Source organism: Aythya fuligula, chromosome 2, assembly GCF_009819795.1.
Source record: "Aythya fuligula isolate bAytFul2 chromosome 2, bAytFul2.pri, whole genome shotgun sequence".
Taxonomy (NCBI): domain Eukaryota; kingdom Metazoa; phylum Chordata; class Aves; order Anseriformes; family Anatidae; genus Aythya; species Aythya fuligula.
The window spans coordinates 28,719,201-28,739,998 of NC_045560.1; the positions used below are offsets into that span (position 1 = coordinate 28,719,201).

At 34.9% G+C, this 20,798-nt stretch overlaps 1 protein-coding gene across 2 annotated transcripts in view; it reads left to right on the top strand.

Annotated features, from left to right (window-relative positions):
- The window catches only part of PHF14 (PHD finger protein 14), a 164,339-nt gene that overhangs the window by 107,238 nt on the left and 36,303 nt on the right, over positions 1-20,798 (top strand). Inside the window, exon 18 of one of the 2 annotated variants that reach the window (XM_032181011.1) lies at positions 20,384-20,497. In XM_032181011.1, the coding sequence (XP_032036902.1) occupies positions 20,384-20,497 (114 nt within the window). Of the gene's footprint in view, positions 1-272; positions 784-20,383; positions 20,498-20,798 lie in introns of those variants that run through there. The other variant, XM_032181012.1, reaches the window with a different exon arrangement.

A 20,798-nucleotide genomic window follows, 5' to 3' on the forward strand; every position in this document is an offset into this window, starting at 1 on the left:
ACAAATTCATCTTGTACATCAAAGTCAACAAACAAAAAACATACATCAGAGCATTCTAAAATTCTCTAGAATTTGACCGGCTATGCTGCTACTTTCTTGGTATTTGGCAGAATATTTTAAGTAAGAAGGAAGTGAATCACTATTTGGATACACAGGGACACAGCTCTGCAGAGGTGCTGCTATAAGTTGTGTGTTATCCTACTTGGATGTTACTATAAAGAACAGTAGGTACAAAAAGTCCATACAGTGATATAATTTTTTTGACTTGATAGTGTCCCTTTCCGACTGGGAAGATATGGTACTCAGTTTCACGTGGCAGGGGGGTTAATCAAATTCTTCTGTAAGGAGATATGAAGACAGACATCGGAAATTAGCTGTCCACTACAGTTTGGACATCAAGCAATCTTTCTTGAATACCACTTACATGCAATGGACATTCCAAGAGTGAATTAAAATTGTTATTGAATTTCTGTCACCTGCTTAAACTAAAAGGTGTTCTTGATAATGTTAGTTAAAATTTCCATCTCCATTTTTCTTGGCTTCTTCTGAGTAAACAAGATCAAAAAAGCAGGGTTTGTTTTTCTAAATGTGTTTTCCAGGAGATTAGCACACTATGTACCAGATAAAAATTTTAGAATACTTTACTGTGTAAATTAAGTATGATTAACTTCATTTAGTGCAGGGTGTCTGTTAGTTTAAAGTTGAAAACCACAGTGTTCTGAAGAGTAAACAAAGTTTATTGTTAGAATGATGATGTATTTTGTATTATGTTAGTGATTATTGCAAATTAAAAAAAAAAAAAAGCTTGTTATTGTGTCTGATTTTCTTTTTCATTCACAGAGACGTCTAAATGAGTATATTTAATAAAGTCATTTGCACTTTCAAATTCAGGAAGTTTGAATTGTATTTGAGTGAAAATGTATATGAAAGATACTGAAAAATTGTCTTGTGGGGACTCCTTGTGGTTTTGTGTAGTCATGTTCACATAGCTTTTTCACAAAACTAAGCAGAAAAATTTCTCTGAAAAGCTGTATTGCTCTGTATGTTTTAAAGTCTTTTTTTTTTTTTTTTTAATGTAGCATTTGTTATTGTTTTACTCATTACAAATTCAAACAAATTCAAACAACTTAGCATTGAGTTACACTCCTTGTGAACTTTCCTTAATGTGAACATGGTTGTAAAAGTTGTAGGGCTCTGTGTATGTTCTTAATCATTTTCACATTCAATTTTCTTTGGCTTTAGAATTGTATATTCTATATCTATGATTTTGCACAGCCTTTCACAGACAGCAGGAACTGATGTGATAAGGCTTTTTCTGCCCCTCGCTAGAGGGCCTACTCCCTCAAATGTGTACTTAAAGCTAGGAAGAGGAAAACTGTAGAGAAGGTTGCCTGGTTTGCTGCACTCTGCCTGACCTATGGATGAATTGCAAGCCTGAGCTCCCAGCAATTTCAATCTCTCAGTCACTCACTAAATCCAATTTTTGGTATGTCACTGTGAAGTTTCTAGTACAGATTATAGCAGCAAAATAGGATTGAATTTCCAGCTTTTGCCAAGGAGACCATTGTTTAGTTTTCTTTCCTTCAACATTTTTCATCTGTTATGATCCAATTTAAATCACTGCTAGAGTTTACATTTTAAAATTATGCAACAATATCTTCTGTAGCAGTGTTGGCCCTTAAAAACAGTCGGTAAGTAAATTACACTATTTCAATGAGGAGATTATAGTGCATAGCATGTAATGGTTTAGTTGCTTTTTAATTTCTAATTATGACTTTAAATTTGACATGTTTGGGAAGAGTTGCATACTGCCAACAGTGAATAATGTGTTTTTATTTTCAGATTTTACTAAACACTTGCAGGTATCAGTGGTATAAGAGATTTAATGTAGCAATAAGAAACATATGCTTTAAATAGCTATCTACCACAAGTGTTGGACATGCTGCTTCCATTTTGCTCACACTAGTCACGAGACTAGCAATTGTGTCAGTTTTTCCACCAACATAGCATATTCCCATATTACCCTGCCTGTCAAATAACAGACAGGGAGAGACTTTGCTGTAGGGCATGAGGGCAACAGCTTCTCTGCTGGTAATTCTTGCTGTCACTATCATGGAATGGGTGATGCTCACTACTAAGGTCTGACAAGCTCTCTCATCTAAAAAACATTGTAGATTTTGTTACGCCACATGAAAGCTGAAGTGAAGCTATAAGCTCTCCATTTCTGTAACATTATCCATCCACCCAGTGAAAGGGCTATGGTGTGTTTTCAGTATTGCCAAACAGCACTATAAATCATAAATTTCCCGATACTTTCAAGTAATGATATTCAGAAGGAATATAGGACCTTATTTAAGTTGATATTAATAAAAATAAATAAAATAAACCAAATTATTTACTATTATGATGTGGTAATATTTAGTAGGAGCAAATGTGGCCTGACCATGTGTTCATTATGTGCACTAAGGGCCTCATTGTCAAGTTCCATTGTCATAAGATATGGCTGTACAGGATTCTTTTCTATTGCCTTCCTTTTAAAAAGTACTGTTTGAAGTATCTCTTCCAATTTCAAATTTTTCCAAAGTACCAAGGCAGCAAAGACTTTAAACATATATCATGCTAGTTACAGTGACCGTGCTACTTTAGTTTCGATCTGTTCATCTTTGTATACAATCTATTTTGCAAAAAGCTGCAGAGTGTACATGTCAGGTCATTATTTGAATGCTGCAAGATCAGCTGCCTTGCCTGTAGACTTCTGTTTAGTTTGCTTTTATTTCATCCTTTTACTATATTGCATTTTTTCAGTGGAAATAAATTGTCAGTGTATACGTGTAGAATTCTCATCTAAACCCCTCAGGAAATATTTCCTGGAATGACAAAGCCATAACACACCAGCCCTGGCAAATAGTATTTTTTGTACGCCTTTTTTTGTTGGAAAGCAATCATGGATAATTTTGCTTATTAGCAAAGCAGCAGCATTTCTTTTGGTATATCTTGCTTCCACATAGTGAATAAGCAAATATAATTGGATGCTATTGTATTAAAACATTGAATATAATATTCAAAATAGTTTTTTTAAATTAAAAATCATTAAAATGAATAATTGAAACATCACCATGTAAAATTTATTGCAAATCTCTTGATTTCGTCAAAAGAAAAGGAATTCAATTTAATTACTTTAGTCTGTGGAATTTTATGCTAACATGAAGTGGGTGGTTAAGAAGGTCTATGAGGAGTGTAGAAGATCCTTGTCTGTTCTTGAGTTGTACATATGTGAATCTCATGGGTTATGGAATTTAGTTTTTTTTTTCATTATTCCTTTATCTCAAATTTGGAGAGTATTTTTGCACACTTGCATGCTTTCATACAACTGTGTTTAAAAAAATATATGTATATGTAACAGGAGAACCAAAAAATCACGATGTCATGCTCTCAGAATGTAGGAAATATCAAAATTAAGGTTGCATGCAGCACTTTATTCTTTTTGTGACTATGCACGAATTTATAGCCTTTAATTAGTTCATGCTGTGATTTTTATTTATTTATTAATTTTCTATAGGACCCCTGCCTTCTCTGATTTAGCTGTTAGGGGTCATTGAAAGAGATGAATTTGGGTTGAGTATTAGAAGAAAACACTGTCTTTAGGTTTTACAAGATCTGAAAAAAAAAAAGGCGTTAGTTTCAGGAAGAGAAAAAAAGGAAGATTACCCTTCTGTTTGAAGTAGTTGAGTTGTGACTGGAAGATTGAATTTTATTCTTGTCTCACCCCTAAGCTCCTGTGAATGCTAGACAAGTTACAATTTTCAGACGTTTAGTGTGGATCTTTTTCTCATTTGGTGCTGCCCAGCTTGGATCCTTTGGCCTGACATGCAAAAGTGCTGAATTCTCAGAGCTGCAGAGGTGATAATGTAAGTTGTGTTTTGAAAGTAGTCTCCACAATAACATGGTCTAGACTATTGAAAACTGAGTAACAAATTTAATAAAACTTTTAATTGTTACTCTCCCTAGGTCTTGGCTTCCTGTTTGTAAAATGCTGATACTGCACCTTTATTTTAGACATTTTCTTTAAATTTGGATGAATTGTCCTTGGAGCTGCTTTTTACTGTCCGGGGACTAGAAAGGAGGCTAGACAGTTCTGGTTAGCAAGGGTTACAGTTTAGGGATTCTGCTTGCTTGAGTACATGTAGAAGATGATTGAATGAGCGCTGCATGGACAGACTTTATTTGGGTATTTACTAGCGTTCAGAACAAAACATTTCTGATAAAGCCAAAGTCTTTAACATTTTATATATACAAGAAAACCCTATTTGAATATAATATATGAGTTTGGCACAGGCTGATACCATTATATGCATGCTTAATCGTGTTGTAAATATGTTTTATAGCACTTCTGTAGATATCATTCAGTGCAATGTGATTTTAAGAAGTTATATTTAAAATACATCTTTACAAAAATAAATCAAAAAACATTTATTCTTAAAGTTCCTTTGTATTAATTCAAACTTGTTTCAGTTACATATTCTGACAGAGTGACTGCAATGCTTATAAAGATGCTGTGAGCCTAATTTAGTCAGTGCACATTCGAGGACACAACATACAAGCAAATGTTCTGCCACCATGGTGAACAGCATTGCACCTGAAAAATGACGCATGAATACTGCTAACAGATCTGCTGACTGATACATGCAGAACAGAATATAATGGAAAAAACTCAATGTTTATGCTACTGTCTTCAGGTTTAAGTTAGTATTTCAAAGTGGTTTACCGAATAACAAATTGCATAGTGTAAGTGACTACATTTGTAAAGGTAGAATCTGTTTTCACTTTTACTAGGCATGGATATTTTGACCTATTTTATTATATGGTAATTGTGAACAATACAGTTAAACTTTCTTGTATTTGTTCCTTTATTTAAAGCTGTTAGAGTTGAATAATGCTATCAGTGGGACATGTTTTGTGCCATGTAATAAAAGATTTTTTTATATATAGCAACTAGAAAATATGTGGTTACATTGAAGTCATTGTTGTCTTCCTAGGTTTGTGACGAACTGTCAAACCTTGGCCCTGAAATGATTTCTTTGAAATCGGACAAGATAAAAGAATCCAAATGTGTAAGGCTGTGACAAAACTTAAAAGAAGTTCTTTACCACTTACATGCTGTTTTAAGAACTTCAGTAATGCCAGACCTTGGCATAGGAAGGAGTTTGACTCTCAAGATAGTGAAAAATAAATAAATAAAAGGGTGAAATTGTCGTGTGGGGTAGTTCTTATCAGTTGGCTGAAATATTGCCAAGTGTGTTCTAGTATTTGCTCCCCAGGTATCGTATTTAGAAAAATGAGTTGGCACGGCCTGTGTTATTTTCTGGCAAACAGGTATAAAAAAAAATCCATGTAATGAAAATAATTTATATCATAAAATACTCCAAAAATAATCAGCCTTGAAATTAAGTTAAGATGGGACTTGATTTATGTGTAGAGGATAAGCTCAGCATAAAGTTAGTTGGTATTACATCCACAAATTAATCCAAATAATCAGATACACTCAGTTGCCAGAAGAAGATTCCCGTAGTGTAAGTAGGAAGCTTAGGTTTTAATGAAAGAGAAGCTAAGCACTGAAAAATATTTTTGAATGGATGTTTATTTTAAATATTTGAATTCTTCTTTGCATCAAAATCAATTCTACCTATTCCAAACACACCATGTTACTGACAGCCACAGCCTTAGACTTCTAGTGCCTGTTACTTCTTACTACGTGCAGTTTAACTGTATCAAAAAGTATAGTGAAAAATGGGCAATACACTACAACATTCTCTTTTCCACAACCTTTTCTGAACAAGTCTTTGTTTGATTGATTCCACAGAGGACAATAGATCTAATGCCAACCAGAAGTTTAAAGAAATTGAAATACAGGGATCTTACTCCTCATGATTTATAGTTGTACCAAATGCAAAAACAGGTTTCTTATTTTGAAGCATAACAATGGGATAGATTAAAGTACTGATTAGGAATGCAAAGTGAAATACATAACTTGTTCTTTATTAAACTTTGCCTTCCCCCCCCCAAAAAAAAGAAAAAGCTATAAGAAATCTGATCAGATCCTGTTATACTAGAAACTGTGTGCACAGCAGTTTTAAATAGGTATTTTTGTCAGTAAAATCCCACTTTAATGGTACTTGATCCCAAATTTATTTTATTTCCAAGATTTGTTTTCTTTTTTCCTGTTTTCTTATCTAGGAGACTGAAGAAATCCCTTGCTACTTAACTTCATTCATTCTCTTTCATAACCTAACAATTCAACATTTTTTCCAAAGCTGAAACTTTGCACACTGTTTTAAGTTCTTTTCCTTAGTGGGAGATGAGTGGTGTCATCCAATGCCTTCTATAATGCTGTATGTTTCAAGCAGGAAGAACACATATATCAAATACTACTGAAGAGGGTGATTCATTTCAGTGTTACTATACACACACCTCATACTATCTTTAAAATGAAGCAGATTATTTTTTCAAGAGGCTTTGTGAATGTCTCATGAATCAAATTATTACTGAGGTAGTCCTGCTTTTCCTAAGTTGTCTTGACAGTTTGCTTTATTGCAACTAAAAATAGTTAATGAAGTAAAAACAAGCAAGGATGGCTGAAATTAGAAACAAGCTCGGTCATTAATTTTCACTCTTGTTAATACACCCACCTATGTCCAATTTCCAATGGAACATTTAAGAGGCAGCTGGTGCTAGTAAAGTGCCAGACTTAAAAATAATTTAAATTACACAGCATAGTGGCTTCACATTTTTAATGCATCTGATCTGAATAAAAATCTAGTGTTTAAGTATCTAAAGCTCTAGTTTAGATGCGGCTTAGTTTTGATAGACTAACTATTACCTCTCCTAAAGTAATGATTAAGGAAGCAAAATCTCTTCACTGGGCAGCTGTTAGAAATGCCACTGCTCCCTCTTACCTTCTTTAGGTTATGCTTCTAACAAAATCTGCTTGCAATTACGCTTTATCTGAGAAATTGCCCTTCTACTGAATTATGACTTATGCTTCCTAAGCCATGACAAAATGAATTTACAGTCTTAGTTGCCCACTAGTGCAGTGCTGAGGAGTCTCTGCTGGGACCTGTCTGCAATTGGAAAAAAATCCAAAAAGCAGCAAGCATCATGTCTATAAAGTCGCTAAACCTAGTTTTATGCTAAAACAGCATGGGAGAATAAAAAATGACAGCACATTTTCAGCACCCCACAACAGGAAGATCATTTTATAACTCCTCTTTGGTGTGCATACTTAGAAAGTATGTGAGAAGACCAATGGAAGAGTAGTGTCTGGGAAGGACAAGAGGAATGCCTTATAAAAGATCTATCTGGATGTGTTCTCTTTCTTGCTTTTCAAAATTAATCTCTAGATATTTACAGCTGTAGAGTAACATTGTGACAATGTATTTTACATTTTGAAGATGATGAATAGAAATATAAAAGATGCATAGATAACAGTTTTAACCCAGGTTCTATCAGTTTTACATTCCTTTCTAAATGAAGTCACAAAAGGAAAATATTAGCATTTGAAGGTCACCAAATTGTAGCTGCCAAAACATCACAGATTCATTCACTTCATCAATCCAGTCATCTCCCTGCTGTAGAGTTCCTAAAATAATGAGCCTTTAACCTAGAGTATTGATAATTAGGGGCATCATGCTGGCAGTAGAATCATAAACAAATTTGCCAATAAATTGTAATTGACCATTGCTACTTTCTATTAACAAGCTAGTTGCAAATGTTGGTTGTTATTTACTTAATTAGTAGAACACATATTGATTCTGAAAGCATCTACAAAAAATGTGAATGAAAAGTTTTGTGAGTGACCTTTTTTTTTTCACCTGGTTGAGTCTTGATTAAATTTTTGGTTTTCATGATACAAGCTGCCAGGAGGGCAGTAGTAAAAAGTGCACTCTTTTCTTATTTGAATATTCAGAAAGAATTGAAGACTGTCAACAGAAAGTAGCAAGAGGTGTATACTTTGCAATTACAAGCAAAAGGAATCCTGAAAAGTGCAGGGGTATGTCTGGATTCTGGTGACATCCCTATCCACTCTAATTTTGCATAGTAGTTTACGGTTGCTACTGAAAGCCTGAAATAAATTTCTTCACCTGTTATATATATTTCTTGCATTATGTCTTATATAGAACTAGAATATATGTAATTAAAGAATAATTATATATCTTAATTCCTCACAACTAGTCCAACTTTATTACCTTGCAAATTATCTTAGCACATCACCTATAATCATATTTTGTATAATAAAGGAAGAGGTAGATCTTTAATTGTTAGTCTCTGGATAGGATCTGAACACATAATCGTAGTTGCCTAATTACCTCCGCATGTTTACTCTCAAGGCTGATTTTATTTTAAAGGCTTTCAAAGAAATGTTGCCATCTATGCCATTTAAAGTATTGTGTCACTCATCAGTATAAATTACTAATGCTAAGTAGACAAAATCCATTCATACTGAACTGGGAGAGAGAAAGGAGATGAGGAAGTGGGGGAGGGAAATTGCCATTTTATGATGTGCTAAGCAAGTAATGAATTTTTCATAGTCGAGGCTTGCTTTTTGTGGTAGTGTTAGATAGTGGTCGTGAGGTTTAGTCGCCATTCTCAAACAGAGATTCTCTTAGTGCCAGCCACATTTAATGACATTTTGCAGAAGACAGCTGGGCATTGCTGATTTGTGCTGTGTCAGCCACTTTCTGAGCAAAGGAGTGCCTCACCACTTGAATTTTAGCATTCTGTAGCAGAAAAGTTCCCTCTCCTTAAAATTGGCTCAGCAAATAGCTTGTGTGGGAATATAACTGTAAGAGCATTATAATTAGCTCTACCAAGAAAGTGCACAAATATTGTGTGGAATTTTAAAGTGGCTTTTCAAAAGATTTTCACAAAACCTTTAAAATGCATATTGCATTGTTAAATTCTGGTAGCAATTAAGTTTATCTCAGATTTTTAGTAAATGTGTCTTTGGTAATGGTTGAAAATGATTATCTGGTTCAGTGGTTTGAAACACCTTTGAGCATGTTTAGAAAGTCTTAATTGTATTTCAACAGCATCAAACAGTACCTTTTCTCTCTCTATATATATGTATTTATATGGAAATCTGTAGATAGCAAGATTTCTTCTAGCTACTAATCTCGTGAATACTGAAGGGCAGATGGTATCCTTTCACATGCGATATAAATATCCAAAGAAAAGAAGTGTCAAAAAGGAAATAGCAACATAACTCAAGTATTTATGGAAGACACAGAAGTGTACTTAGAGTGGGTTAATCACATTATATGTTTAATTTTGGAAGTAGAAGGGCGTCAGCAGATTGATACAGTCATTGACATAATGAATATTAAATATGTAACCAATCCTTTGCAATAAATAAGGATACATATCAGATACTCATATTTGCAAGTATATTATGTTTTGAGTGAATATTCAATTTGCCCTACTGTTTTCTTCTAGGACATCATATCAGTATCTCCACTGCTTGTTTAGGATGAAAGTTTTGCAAAAGGCAAAGCAACTTCAGAGCAAAATGAATTTGAAATGATTCTAAATACATTTATTGTCGTGGTAAAGAACTTTTTCAAGGTTATTATGTCTATATTCATGTAAGGACAGCTTCAAGAGTCGTCACTATCACCCACATTTAAAAGCTAATTATGAAAAAAAAAAAAAAAAGTCTGAAATGTGGGAGATGTGATTTACTAATCTGTCATTAATATCTCACTGGAATGACTTATAGAGCTGTAGTTCTTTATGTTCTTCCTGGGTACAGCATAGACAGATCCTGTAACAAGCTCCTTGGTACAAAATAGTAAAGTATTTGGAATATAAATCTTTTCTGAAGTATCCTGGTTAATCTACAGTGGAGCATTTTACCCAGTGAACTGTTCTTACATGCAAAGCTACCTGCTTCAGCTAAAGAACAGTGAGATGGGTTAGGCAATCTCTTGATAAATACAATTTTTAACCCTCTTAAGCAGAAGAAGGAAGTCAACCAGGATTTGCATTATGATGGTTGAATGACTGACCAGTGAATTTAGGGCAGCAACCAAACCATCTGCTAGAAGTACGGTAGGAAAGGTTTAAATGTGTTTATGTCTTTCTTTTTATTATTTGGAGGGAAAAGCAAACAACAACAAAACACAAAGCAAAACAACCACAGTGGGGCATTTAGACCCCAGAGAGCTTTCAGTGCAGTGAATCTTAAGTTGAAACTCTTGATAGTCCAGTGTAATGTTGCTGAACTCTGACTAAAGGTGGCATTAAGACACTCTATTACTCTGAACATTTATTAACTTATTGACTAACTGAAATGGTTCTGCATGCTAGTGTGCTCATTTTCATGGATCTTAATCTGAGGTATTTTAGTGTGTATTTATCTTAGCGTTTTGGTTAAGGTCAGGCATTCATTTTTGAAGCAAACCACCCAGTTGCTACCAATTACTGACTGGGCTTTGGTTCGTGTTATGGAGAGGTCTCAAGAGAATGCAAGCTCTGGGGTTCTTTCAGCAGACACCAGAGCTGGAGGTGGACATGCAGTCTCTATGCAGTAGCTTGTCTGACTGATCCCCAACACCACAACTCTTCTGTTGCACCACAGTAGTGCTGGTGCTGGTATGTCCTGACTCTCCCTGTGTGTTCTGCTGGGACTTGTAGTTGATTATTGACCTTTGCTCTTTTTTGGTCTTTTGATGAGGCTCGTAAATATCTAAACTTCAAAATACTTTAACTCATCCTGCCCATAATGTTCTAAATCTGGACTATTTAATTTCTTCCAACATGTGCTTTCTGGAGTCTTGTTCACATGTGCTATTCACATGGAAGGTGCGTGCTACCTTCCACAGATCTTTCTAGAGCCAGTCATGGTAGTCCTGGTTGTTTCAGGAGAGGCCTTGCCAGTGCTTCGGAAGCTCTTTGCATTTTGGAAAATGTTCTCTGCTCTCTCACACAATGCTTGGGATTGTGGTGGTGTGGGCTGCTGCAGGGAAAGGTGACTCCATCCCAGACAGACCCAACACAAGGATCTATCTGGTATTCCACACATTGGAGAAAGGAGAAATACTTTTAAGGTTGATATATACGTTTAATGGAGGTATGAAGAAGCAACATCAAAAGAGAGTTGCTTAGGCATGAAGTGACTATTAAAATCACTCTTACGTTTGCTGTATCAAAGGGATTTCTGCTTTAGTTTTATTGACTACAAAAGCTATTTCATTCCCTTTTCAATAACAGATTTTGTGGAATTATGTATCAGTAGAGTCTCAAGGTAGAAAGCCTAAAATTTAATACACAGATATATGCTATTAGATTATTAATTTTAGTAATTTGTGTATTTGTATAAGCACTGCATGCAAAATGTTTTTAACTGAAAGAATCTGGGCCACAATGTTATTTAAGTAATTATACTGAAAACTAAGGGGCTTGGTGTTTTGTTTTGTTTTGTTTTTAAATATAGATGAGAAACAAAAAGGATTTCTGTCTTAAAAAATAAATAAATAAATAAATAAAAATGTATGCCTCCTAGAACAAAGGACTAAGGTCAACATTTTGAGTTAATGTAGCCTCATCATTCTATATATCATTTTCAGTGTTTTTAATTAGGTAAGAATGAGGAATTTCTAGGCCTTTTTGAGGATGCTTTAAAGCAGCAGCACTGGGTTTGACCTTTTAGTTCCTGCAGGCTCAGCAAAAGATGGCTGATTAATGTCACATCAACTGGGCTGCTCCTTCCCTTTTTAGCAAATAGTCCCTTGTCAGTGTGGCTCAGTCTGACAGAACAAAACATCCTTGTTTTAGCTGGCTACTTTGCATTAATAAGAGTATGCCTCTCTATGAGTAGTTTAAACTTACATGGAAATTTTCTTTAATTACTGCAGTCTGCTGACCAGTGTGAATGAATAAATCAGGGGCACCCACAAAATAGAGTTCCTAACATACTTGTTTGAGGATTGTTAAAGGATATCTGTGAGGTTTTATCTTTTAATTTGGCACATTAAGATGTTACAACGAGATCTGAAAAAGAGGATATAAGAAATATTTTTATATGAATGCTCTTATATAGATGGATTGATTTTGTTTAAAATATTTCATAGTATTGAATTAATGTTTTATTTCCATGCTTTACCAGTTGAAAGTAAAATACAGTACCTTTTGGGGATGAGGACCTAGAGAGAGAGAAACAGGATGGGGAAAATTAATGGGACTGCAAGAGAAGCCCTCGGCACAGAAGGGAAAATGTGAGCACACATACATTGTTATGAATGAGAAAATTCTACACGGAGGAATACACAAAAACTGACTCAGGAGAGAATAGAATGAATTTAAGCTTAGGGCTGTGGTAAGGTTGAAAGAAGGATGGGGAGGGCACACAGAGAGCCTTTCCCCAGAGCAGGACACAGTGGTTATGGAAAACCTCTGAAGCGCAGGCAGATAAGGATGCCATAAGAGGGAAGTTTAGGGAGCTATAAAACTTGCGTAATAAACTCAGACTGCAAGAATGATGTATTGTGTAATCCCTTTATTTTCTCTTGTTACTGGAGAAAAAATCTGGAAGTGGGGAGAGATGAAAACTAATTTTGATTTAATAAGTAGTCTGAAAATTTTGTGATGCTTTTGGTGATCACACATTTTAACATCTCTGTTTTGCGTTATGTTGGGAAAATCTGAACTTAAAGGAGCTGAAAAGCAAGAATCAGTACTGATGAAGATGTAAGAAGCTAAATAAATATTACTTAAAGGACATCTCAAAGGAAAAAGAAAAAAAGCTCAGTGAATGTGCTGACCCTGTCTTGAGAATTAAGTTAGATGATACAATTTAAAGCTTTGTTCCAACATCTGACAGACGCACTCTGCATGCTGATGCATAATATCTGAAGATTGTGTGCTTGAAAAAAAGCTACGTTCTATTTTTGTTAGAATAAAGCAGCTGGTTTTTGAGCAAAGATCTTCTCAAGTGCCCAATCTTTTCAGGCAAAGTGTTAGCGAAGTATTGTGAGCAAATGTTGTGTATGCTTTCTTTCAAGCGGTGGAAGAAGGGAGAAGCAAACTGCTTGGACCAGAAATTGTGTGAATGGGCAGCTTGGCCTGAAGGGTGGAAGTAAGTTTGCTGCTGTGCCATACTGCAAAATGAATGGTGCTGGATTCCTGAATGTGGTCAATTTGTGCTCCAAGAGTTTGAAAAGTTTGGGGTGGCTTAAACATGACTTGAAAACAAATACAAGTGGAGTAAAGCTATCTTTTGGAGACACTGTATAAATATACTGCTGTGGTCAGTCCCAGACCATTGCTGAAGGAAAGAAATACCACTCATGGAAACAGAGGACTGCAAACCCGAATGTTGTCTTACACATGGAGCAATTGTAGTTGCAGCAGCTCCTTCCACAGCTAATAGCAGGTGTCTCTGGACATTTGTTGATCTGAAAATGTATTTTAAAGCTTAGGTGCAAAATACAAGTGTCTTTCTGTGAGTACACTGAAGTCTGCTGTTGCAAGTTGTATGACACGTGTAGCACAATGAGAGGCACGCATACTGTAGGTGCTTGTGATATGTTTGAGAATTTATTATGCAACTTTTGGTCTTATCTCTTTTAGAGAAAAAAAAAAAAGGATGGGAGACATGTGAGCCATACTGAATGGACATGGGGAAGATTAAATATCCTGATCTAACAGTAATAAATTGTGTATTGTCTTAAAGAGCTTTTAAAACTCTTTTAAAATTAGGATAAAAATAATTTTGGGGGCTATAGTATATACTTCTATCATAAATCATAATAAATAATATATATCAGAACAATACTTAGGAAGAAAGTGGTATCAGCAAAAAAGGAAAAGGTATTGAGTTACTGTTATATGCAATGATAATAGTGTAGTACAGCAGTATTGCCAGTATATTAATGTCCTGCAAAAGGATAGTCAAGTAAAATCTTTTGCTCTTTTTTACACCACATAATTACAAAGTTACCCGAAACATGGGAGATATAGCACAAGAAAAATAGATATTGGCTTTTTCCCTTTATTGAAGAAAGTCTAAAAATTTCTGGTGATACAAATAGACGCTTATATCATTATACTTTTTTTCTTTTTTTTTTTTTTTTTCTTTTTTTTGCCAATAGTTTGCACCACAGTGTATCTGTGATCAATGGTCGTGGTTTGTGACAGTAACAGGAAAGGTGTACTCGTTTGTATTATGTATAGGAGAAGAGAGTACTGTCAACAACCTATATTTTTACGGTTAATTCTAGTTGTTTATTTTTATGTATTTTTATTAATTACAGTGCTTTAACATTCGGTTATTGAATTCAGAGACTTTTGAGGTCATAAAAGTGGGTACTGAAAGAGAACCTTTGAATGATGGGAGAGTAAAAGGAAAGTAATAATCTAGGAGAGTTTGATTTTATAAGTAGAGGTTTCAGTCCACAGAGAGGTAGGAATAGTATACTGGCTAATGGAAATGTGGAAAATTAGAAAGGGGAAACTAATTCAGATTCCAGAGGTTGGTGAGTGATGACATTTTCAAATAGTAAAATGTTCTGCTGTTTGCTGTTTCTATTTGCATATGATAAAGTTGGAAGAATAAACATGAAAAACATTATTTTGGGAGTGCTCTTTCTAGCTTTAAGAATGTGTAGATTAATGTTTGGTTTGGGGGTTGTTTTTTTTTTCCAAACATATGACCTTATTTCTTTTAATACTTTGTTCAAACAGTTTTAATGAAAGCTAAGCAATAGTAGCATCTTTATTTTTATACAGTTGTAAAGGGAAATTGTGCTTTTACACGTGGAAATGTAGGCAGATTTCAAAGATGCAAGCTTGCTTTATCAGGGCTATAGTTTTTAGAAAGTTTAGAAGGATAAGAAATTGAAACAGATTGGTATTTATTGGAAACTTTGTGTAACTTTACTGGTTCCTCTGTATTGCACAGAGTTTAATTAAAACAAACAAAGAAAAGGTGTGAGGCTAAAGAATGTAATTAAGATTCTGTACTTGGAAAATAGAGAATTATAAAAGGTTTTCCTTTGGTTTCTGCCTTTAAAAGAGGGCAGAGGGTTTAGATCCAGGTTCAGGTGTGTTGCATGAACTGAATGAGTTTCAGAGTCAGCTGAGAAGGAGAGGCTGTTGTGTTGACAGTGTATGCACACAGAAATCTTCATCCCTTCCCAAGAGAAATAAAACATAGCCAAGGATAACACAAGAGTGTTGCTTCTGTGACTGGCAGTGCAGGAGGTTAGCACCTTAAAGGCTATGTTTGTAATTTTGTGTCTTTGGAGAGGACAGAGGAAGAGAGGAGATTGTCAAATATGAAAGAAAATTAACATGAGGAAAGTATCAAAATAGGAACAGAAAAGGGAAATGAAATTTTACAAATATGGAAAGGGGCTTTTAAAGCCTGTATTCTTTCCTCATTAACCAGCGCAGAGTAAAATCCTATGAAAGACAAAGTAAGTAGATTGAGATAAAGAGTACATTCCTCCTGGGGCTTTACTTTGTCTTCCTGGGAACTGTGAAGAACTACAGATACCTTGTATTTACTAGATTTTACCATATTCTGACTAAGACTTCCCAAGTAAGCACCTGGGAGAACAAGGGAGGGCAAGTGCAGCTGGCTGCTAGGAGGGCATCTTCTGCCTCCTGGGCTGCAGAGGGACCTTGCTCTGACCCAGGAAGGCCAGGAAGGCTACTAAGTGCAGTACTAAAGTGATGTTTGCAGAGGCTAAAAGCACTTTGGCACTTCAACAAAAATAGACTAATTTCTTCCCATAGTCCTTCAGCCTTAAGAAGCTGCCTTCATGTTTTAGAAGAGGCTTTTTTTTTTTTTTCTTCTTCTTTCCTTTTGTAAGTCTAAAGAGGGACAAATATTTCTACTTTGCTACTGTTAAAAGTCTTTGTTAGTAACTTTGGCTTCCAATTCATTACTGCAGTCATGTTTTCAGAGCCTGGTTTAAGAGATAAACCCTTTGCAAATGAAGACAGCATCCATTTTCTTTCTACCTCAGGCCACACAGAATTGATTGGGGTAATAAAATGACAGTACCATGTAATATACTGACGGCTCTTTAATTTGAAAACTAGTTCCAGGGTGATTCAAAGCTTGTTTAAAGCTAATTTATGGCTTGTGTAATTTTCAACTGGACCAAGGTACAGGATGACATGAAAACTGATGCAGAGTTAACATAATATATTCAAACCTGACAGCTTGAAATTATCTATAAAGGGTTTGGGTGATGTGAGTTGATGTGTTTGGGTTCTTTTGTTTTGTTTTGTTTTGTTTTAAAGTAACAATGGCAGACAAAGTAACTGATGCTCAGCTGATATGAATACCATTGTATGACACTGTTTTTCCATCTTGTTTCAAATGGATCTTCTTACATTTTCTAGCAAAGTATTTTAAGTATTTTTTTTTTTATGAAGTTTATATAGTTTTCAATTTTCTTTGAAATCAAAGGCTGTGTAGAGCTTCCATTTTATGAGTTACATCTGTTGTGACTTTAACATATATGGGTAAACACTATGACATTATTTTGTTTCTTTAGCATTCATTTTGAATATAACACTGGCAGTGTACATGTTTGAATATATTATCTGCAATATACATATAAAACACATATCTTTATGTATATATATGTGTATGTATATGTATATATATGTATATGTATGTATATATATAAAAATATATATGTATATATATATTTAAAGTGAAATGTAATGGTCTGTTCTAAAAATAAATAATAATAATGAAGTAAAAATACTGAAGTCCTCATATTAGGACTTCAAAAACAAATAAAATTAAGCATAGCATAAAATGTAAATATTTTCCTCTGAAATCTATCACTTTTTTATAGCTCACACATGAAATCCCCATCTGGTCTGTATACACTATTGATTTTTCATTGTGTTGTTTCAGTGATACTTCTGCACAGCAAAGGACAAAAACTAAAAGAAGAATGTTTACTTCTATTACAGTAGATGCAAATAACAAGTGTGCCTAACAGCTTGAAAGGGAGAAAAAGACTGGGTATTTTGAAGGAATTGCATTACACTTGGATACATTTTTGATTTCTCACCTCTCACCATTCATTATCACTTTGATCTCTTATAGCCTTAATTAAATTAATATAATAATAATAATGATAAATGCTGAAGGTCCAAGACTCCAAATTGAGCCAGCCACCAGCCATTCCACTGAAGCCACCACCATTTTGTGTCTGCTGCTAAGGAGGGTTTACTCTAATGTCATGACTCTAGCATGCATGTTCCATCCCAGGACCAGAAGATCCAATTTGTTATGTGTTTGTATGAACATGTAATTCAAATGCTTTTTTTTTTTTTTTTTTTTTTTTTTCTAGATCTCTTTGAATCAAGCTAATGCTGCTGTGGTATCTTAAATTGCATGAATATTTAGGTGATATGAAAATAGACATAGTTCAAAGCAGAGCTGTCTTTCTTGCATAAACGTAGAAGAATGTCGACACATTTCATGTTTCCTCTTTAAAGTTTCATAAATTCAAGAAAATTATGTTCTGAGGAGCTTTGTTCAAAATCAGAATTTTGCAGGAAAAAATATAATTACTACATTAGCATTCTGAGTTTATTTGTTTATGGTGTACTTACATTTTCATAAAGAATGTCTATATTTTCAGGAAACTGGAAGTACCACTTAATAGTGTTTTTCCCCATTAGTTATTGATTAATATAGTTAAACATTGTGATTTGTTAGAAAGCTACGTGTTGACCTGACTTGAAAATGCAGTTAAGTTATATAGGGTGGAAATATTATAATATTTTAATGAAATGGGAAGGGCTTAGGCACCAGAAAGGTTGTGTACCAAATCATTTATTGTGTCATTTACACATCCATGAACAGTCTTTCACTGCTACAGTTGAGGCTTACAGATCAACAAGTGCAAATATTTTTGCAAAGTTGACCCAGTGTATTATGATATAAATAATAAGGGGGGAAGACAAAAAAAATAAAAATTGAAGTACATTTTTTTTTCATGTACCACTTCTTCAGTAAAATAGCTGTTTTGTGTCAGTGATACAGATTGTATGCCTTCCATTTACAGAAGTAAACAATGCTAATAACTTTTAAGGTGATTTTATTTGTCTGAGTGCAAGTTACCATAATTGGTTACTAGTTCATTTGACCATGCACTCAGAAGACACCAAGAAGAAGCTTTATGAAAGTTCTCACTTGCACCTTGCAACATTTTTGTCATTGTACCTTACATGAATGGGTCACATTCCACTTACTGAAATGTTTATTTCCAAAAGCTGTACTTCACGTGTTGCTGAACTAGTCTAGAACATAGATTGCTTTTCATACAAATGCTCAGGCTCTGCACAGTTTTCCTAAGTGACACAGCAGTGTGAAAAGAGATAGTGAAACCATTGTAACTGGAACAGAAGTGATTTATTTGATATGTTTTTGAATAACAAAGTAAATCAGGTTTCCATCCATCTCCTTAAAAATTGATGTATTGTATTAGCCCTATATTAGTTTCTTAAGAGAACTATTGAGAAGGATGGACAAGCTGGTCGGGAAGAAGATATTCAGGACTTGATTATGGGGGGGGGGGAGGAGGAGGAGGGAGGAGGAGAGCATCTGTGATGTGCTGCTCTTGTTGAAACAAAATAAATGAAACAAGAATATATGTTTACCAAATTACTGCTGCTCTGACCATTTTTGAAACCCATTGTTTCAAAAAAACATAAGTAACAAAAAACAACGTTGCCACCATTATCTGGCAACGGGTGATAGCAACATAATAAAAGTTTTCTTAGGCACAAAAGACAGGCAGAATTCAAGGAGAGAAATCACTGAACCAAAGAATTTAGACAAGTACATCATTTTCTTCCAGCAGATGTGGTTGTTACTTTTGTTTTTGCAAGCAGCACAGGAGAGCTTCTGGAAACATACTGAGCTGATAAATTGCGTGGCAATGATTTAACTTTCTAGTCCTCAAGGAGAAAACAAAATAGCACGGTTCAGTACTTTGAGTCAGTTTGTGGCTAATTGGGCCAACATGAAGAGAGAGTCTTTTCCTTGTAGTTATCGTGACACTGAACTTTAAACTTAAAGTGATGGGCCACAGGATGGGCCAGAATAATCTAAGTCACAGAGAGGTGATGCTAAAAGAAAGTCATAAAGAGCTTTATTTGAAATAGTTAAGCTTAGTAGGTTTGTGTTGTGGTTGCTGTTGTTGTTTTTATTTTACAGGAATTCACCTGAAAAGTTATATGAAATAGAGATACTAGAGAATACCCCCGAGACCCATAGACTTTTTTCTAACTTTCTAGCCTCTAGCAACCCCCTCCATGTATTCTTTTGCAATGTCTGGTCTGTCCTGTGATTCTCAGTAGTGGGTGTTGGGCCACAGCTTTGTCCCTTCCAATAGTCCAAACATAGACATTGGGCTAAAATGCAAGTGCTGAATATTATTAGTACAAAATTTGAATTTACATTATAGAAGTTGTCATGTCAAAAACTTAATAATGAGCTTTGCAGCTTGCAGTTTCCGAAAGTATAATCTCGATTTCCTTGCAATTAATGACTGTAGAGAGAAAGTGATACATCAAAAGCACATATTCTGCTTGCTAAGCAATGACAACTAAAATATCTTCTATAATGAGCATTACAAGCATAGTAGAGATAGTACCGATTAATGGATTTTTTTTCTCCCTAGTAAAATATCTCAATCTATGCAGTTATCAAAACCACTGTGTGAAGCAGTGGAGGTATTAAAGTGATTTTTATTTTGACTAATCTATTCTAGTCACATTACATTGTAAATTCAATGTAAAGGTAATTTAGAAAGAAGAATGTGGTTAAGTGGTTTTATTTTACTTATTTGACTGTAGTGTTGAAGTTGACAGTCATCTACTACCTTCTCTAGCTTTACCAGTTTTCTCTGCTATATCAGTTTACAGCAATCGATAAAATACATTTGTGTGGGGTTGTTCTAGCATGGTCAAGGTTGTTTTGCAGAAATCTCTTATCTTCAATAAGGGGATGAAATGTAGGTTTCCCTTCCATGCAGTTTAGGAGCAGGGGTAGGTATGGGCAAAACAAGCATGCTTATTCAGAACTTTACAATTCTGAAATGCTATATAGCTATTTACTAAGGCTTAAAATGTTCTTATGAAGAAAGTATTACCATTTTAAGAGAAAGCATATGGCAGATGTTTTTGCCTCTGGGGTTAAACTAGTTGCCCAGTGTAAAAATGAGTTTTTAGACTTCAAGTATTCTCTGTTTTCCTGTGCTCAGAGCACAGCTCCTCTGAGAACTCTCTCTATCCTGGAGTACCACATCAACACGCTGCTGAGGGGTCTATTTGTCTCTGTTGCCCTCAGGACTCCGAGCCGTCAAATGAGGTGGTCTCAGAGGCCCCAGGTAATGTGGTACCCTCTACCTCAAGAAGTAGCTCTGAAGAGCTGGTATCGGTGGCACAGAAACATCCAGAAGAGGTAGGACCATCTGTGTCTATTCTATTCCAAGATTAACTGTTTGGGGATACTCATTTGCCTCTGTTTTTCATGCTTTCTTCATACTAGCAGCTTTCTAAAGCTAAAGCTCAATCTTATCCTCTCACACCACTGACACATCAGGCCAAGGTAAATTTTAGGACCTTGATTATATAAGCCAAGTATATTCCATCTACTGCATTTTAAATGATGTTTCTTATTATCAGTGATTGGAAAACTATATATTTTTTTTGTTCCAATCTTTCACACATCCATAACATTGAGGGGAATTCTGTTGATTTGA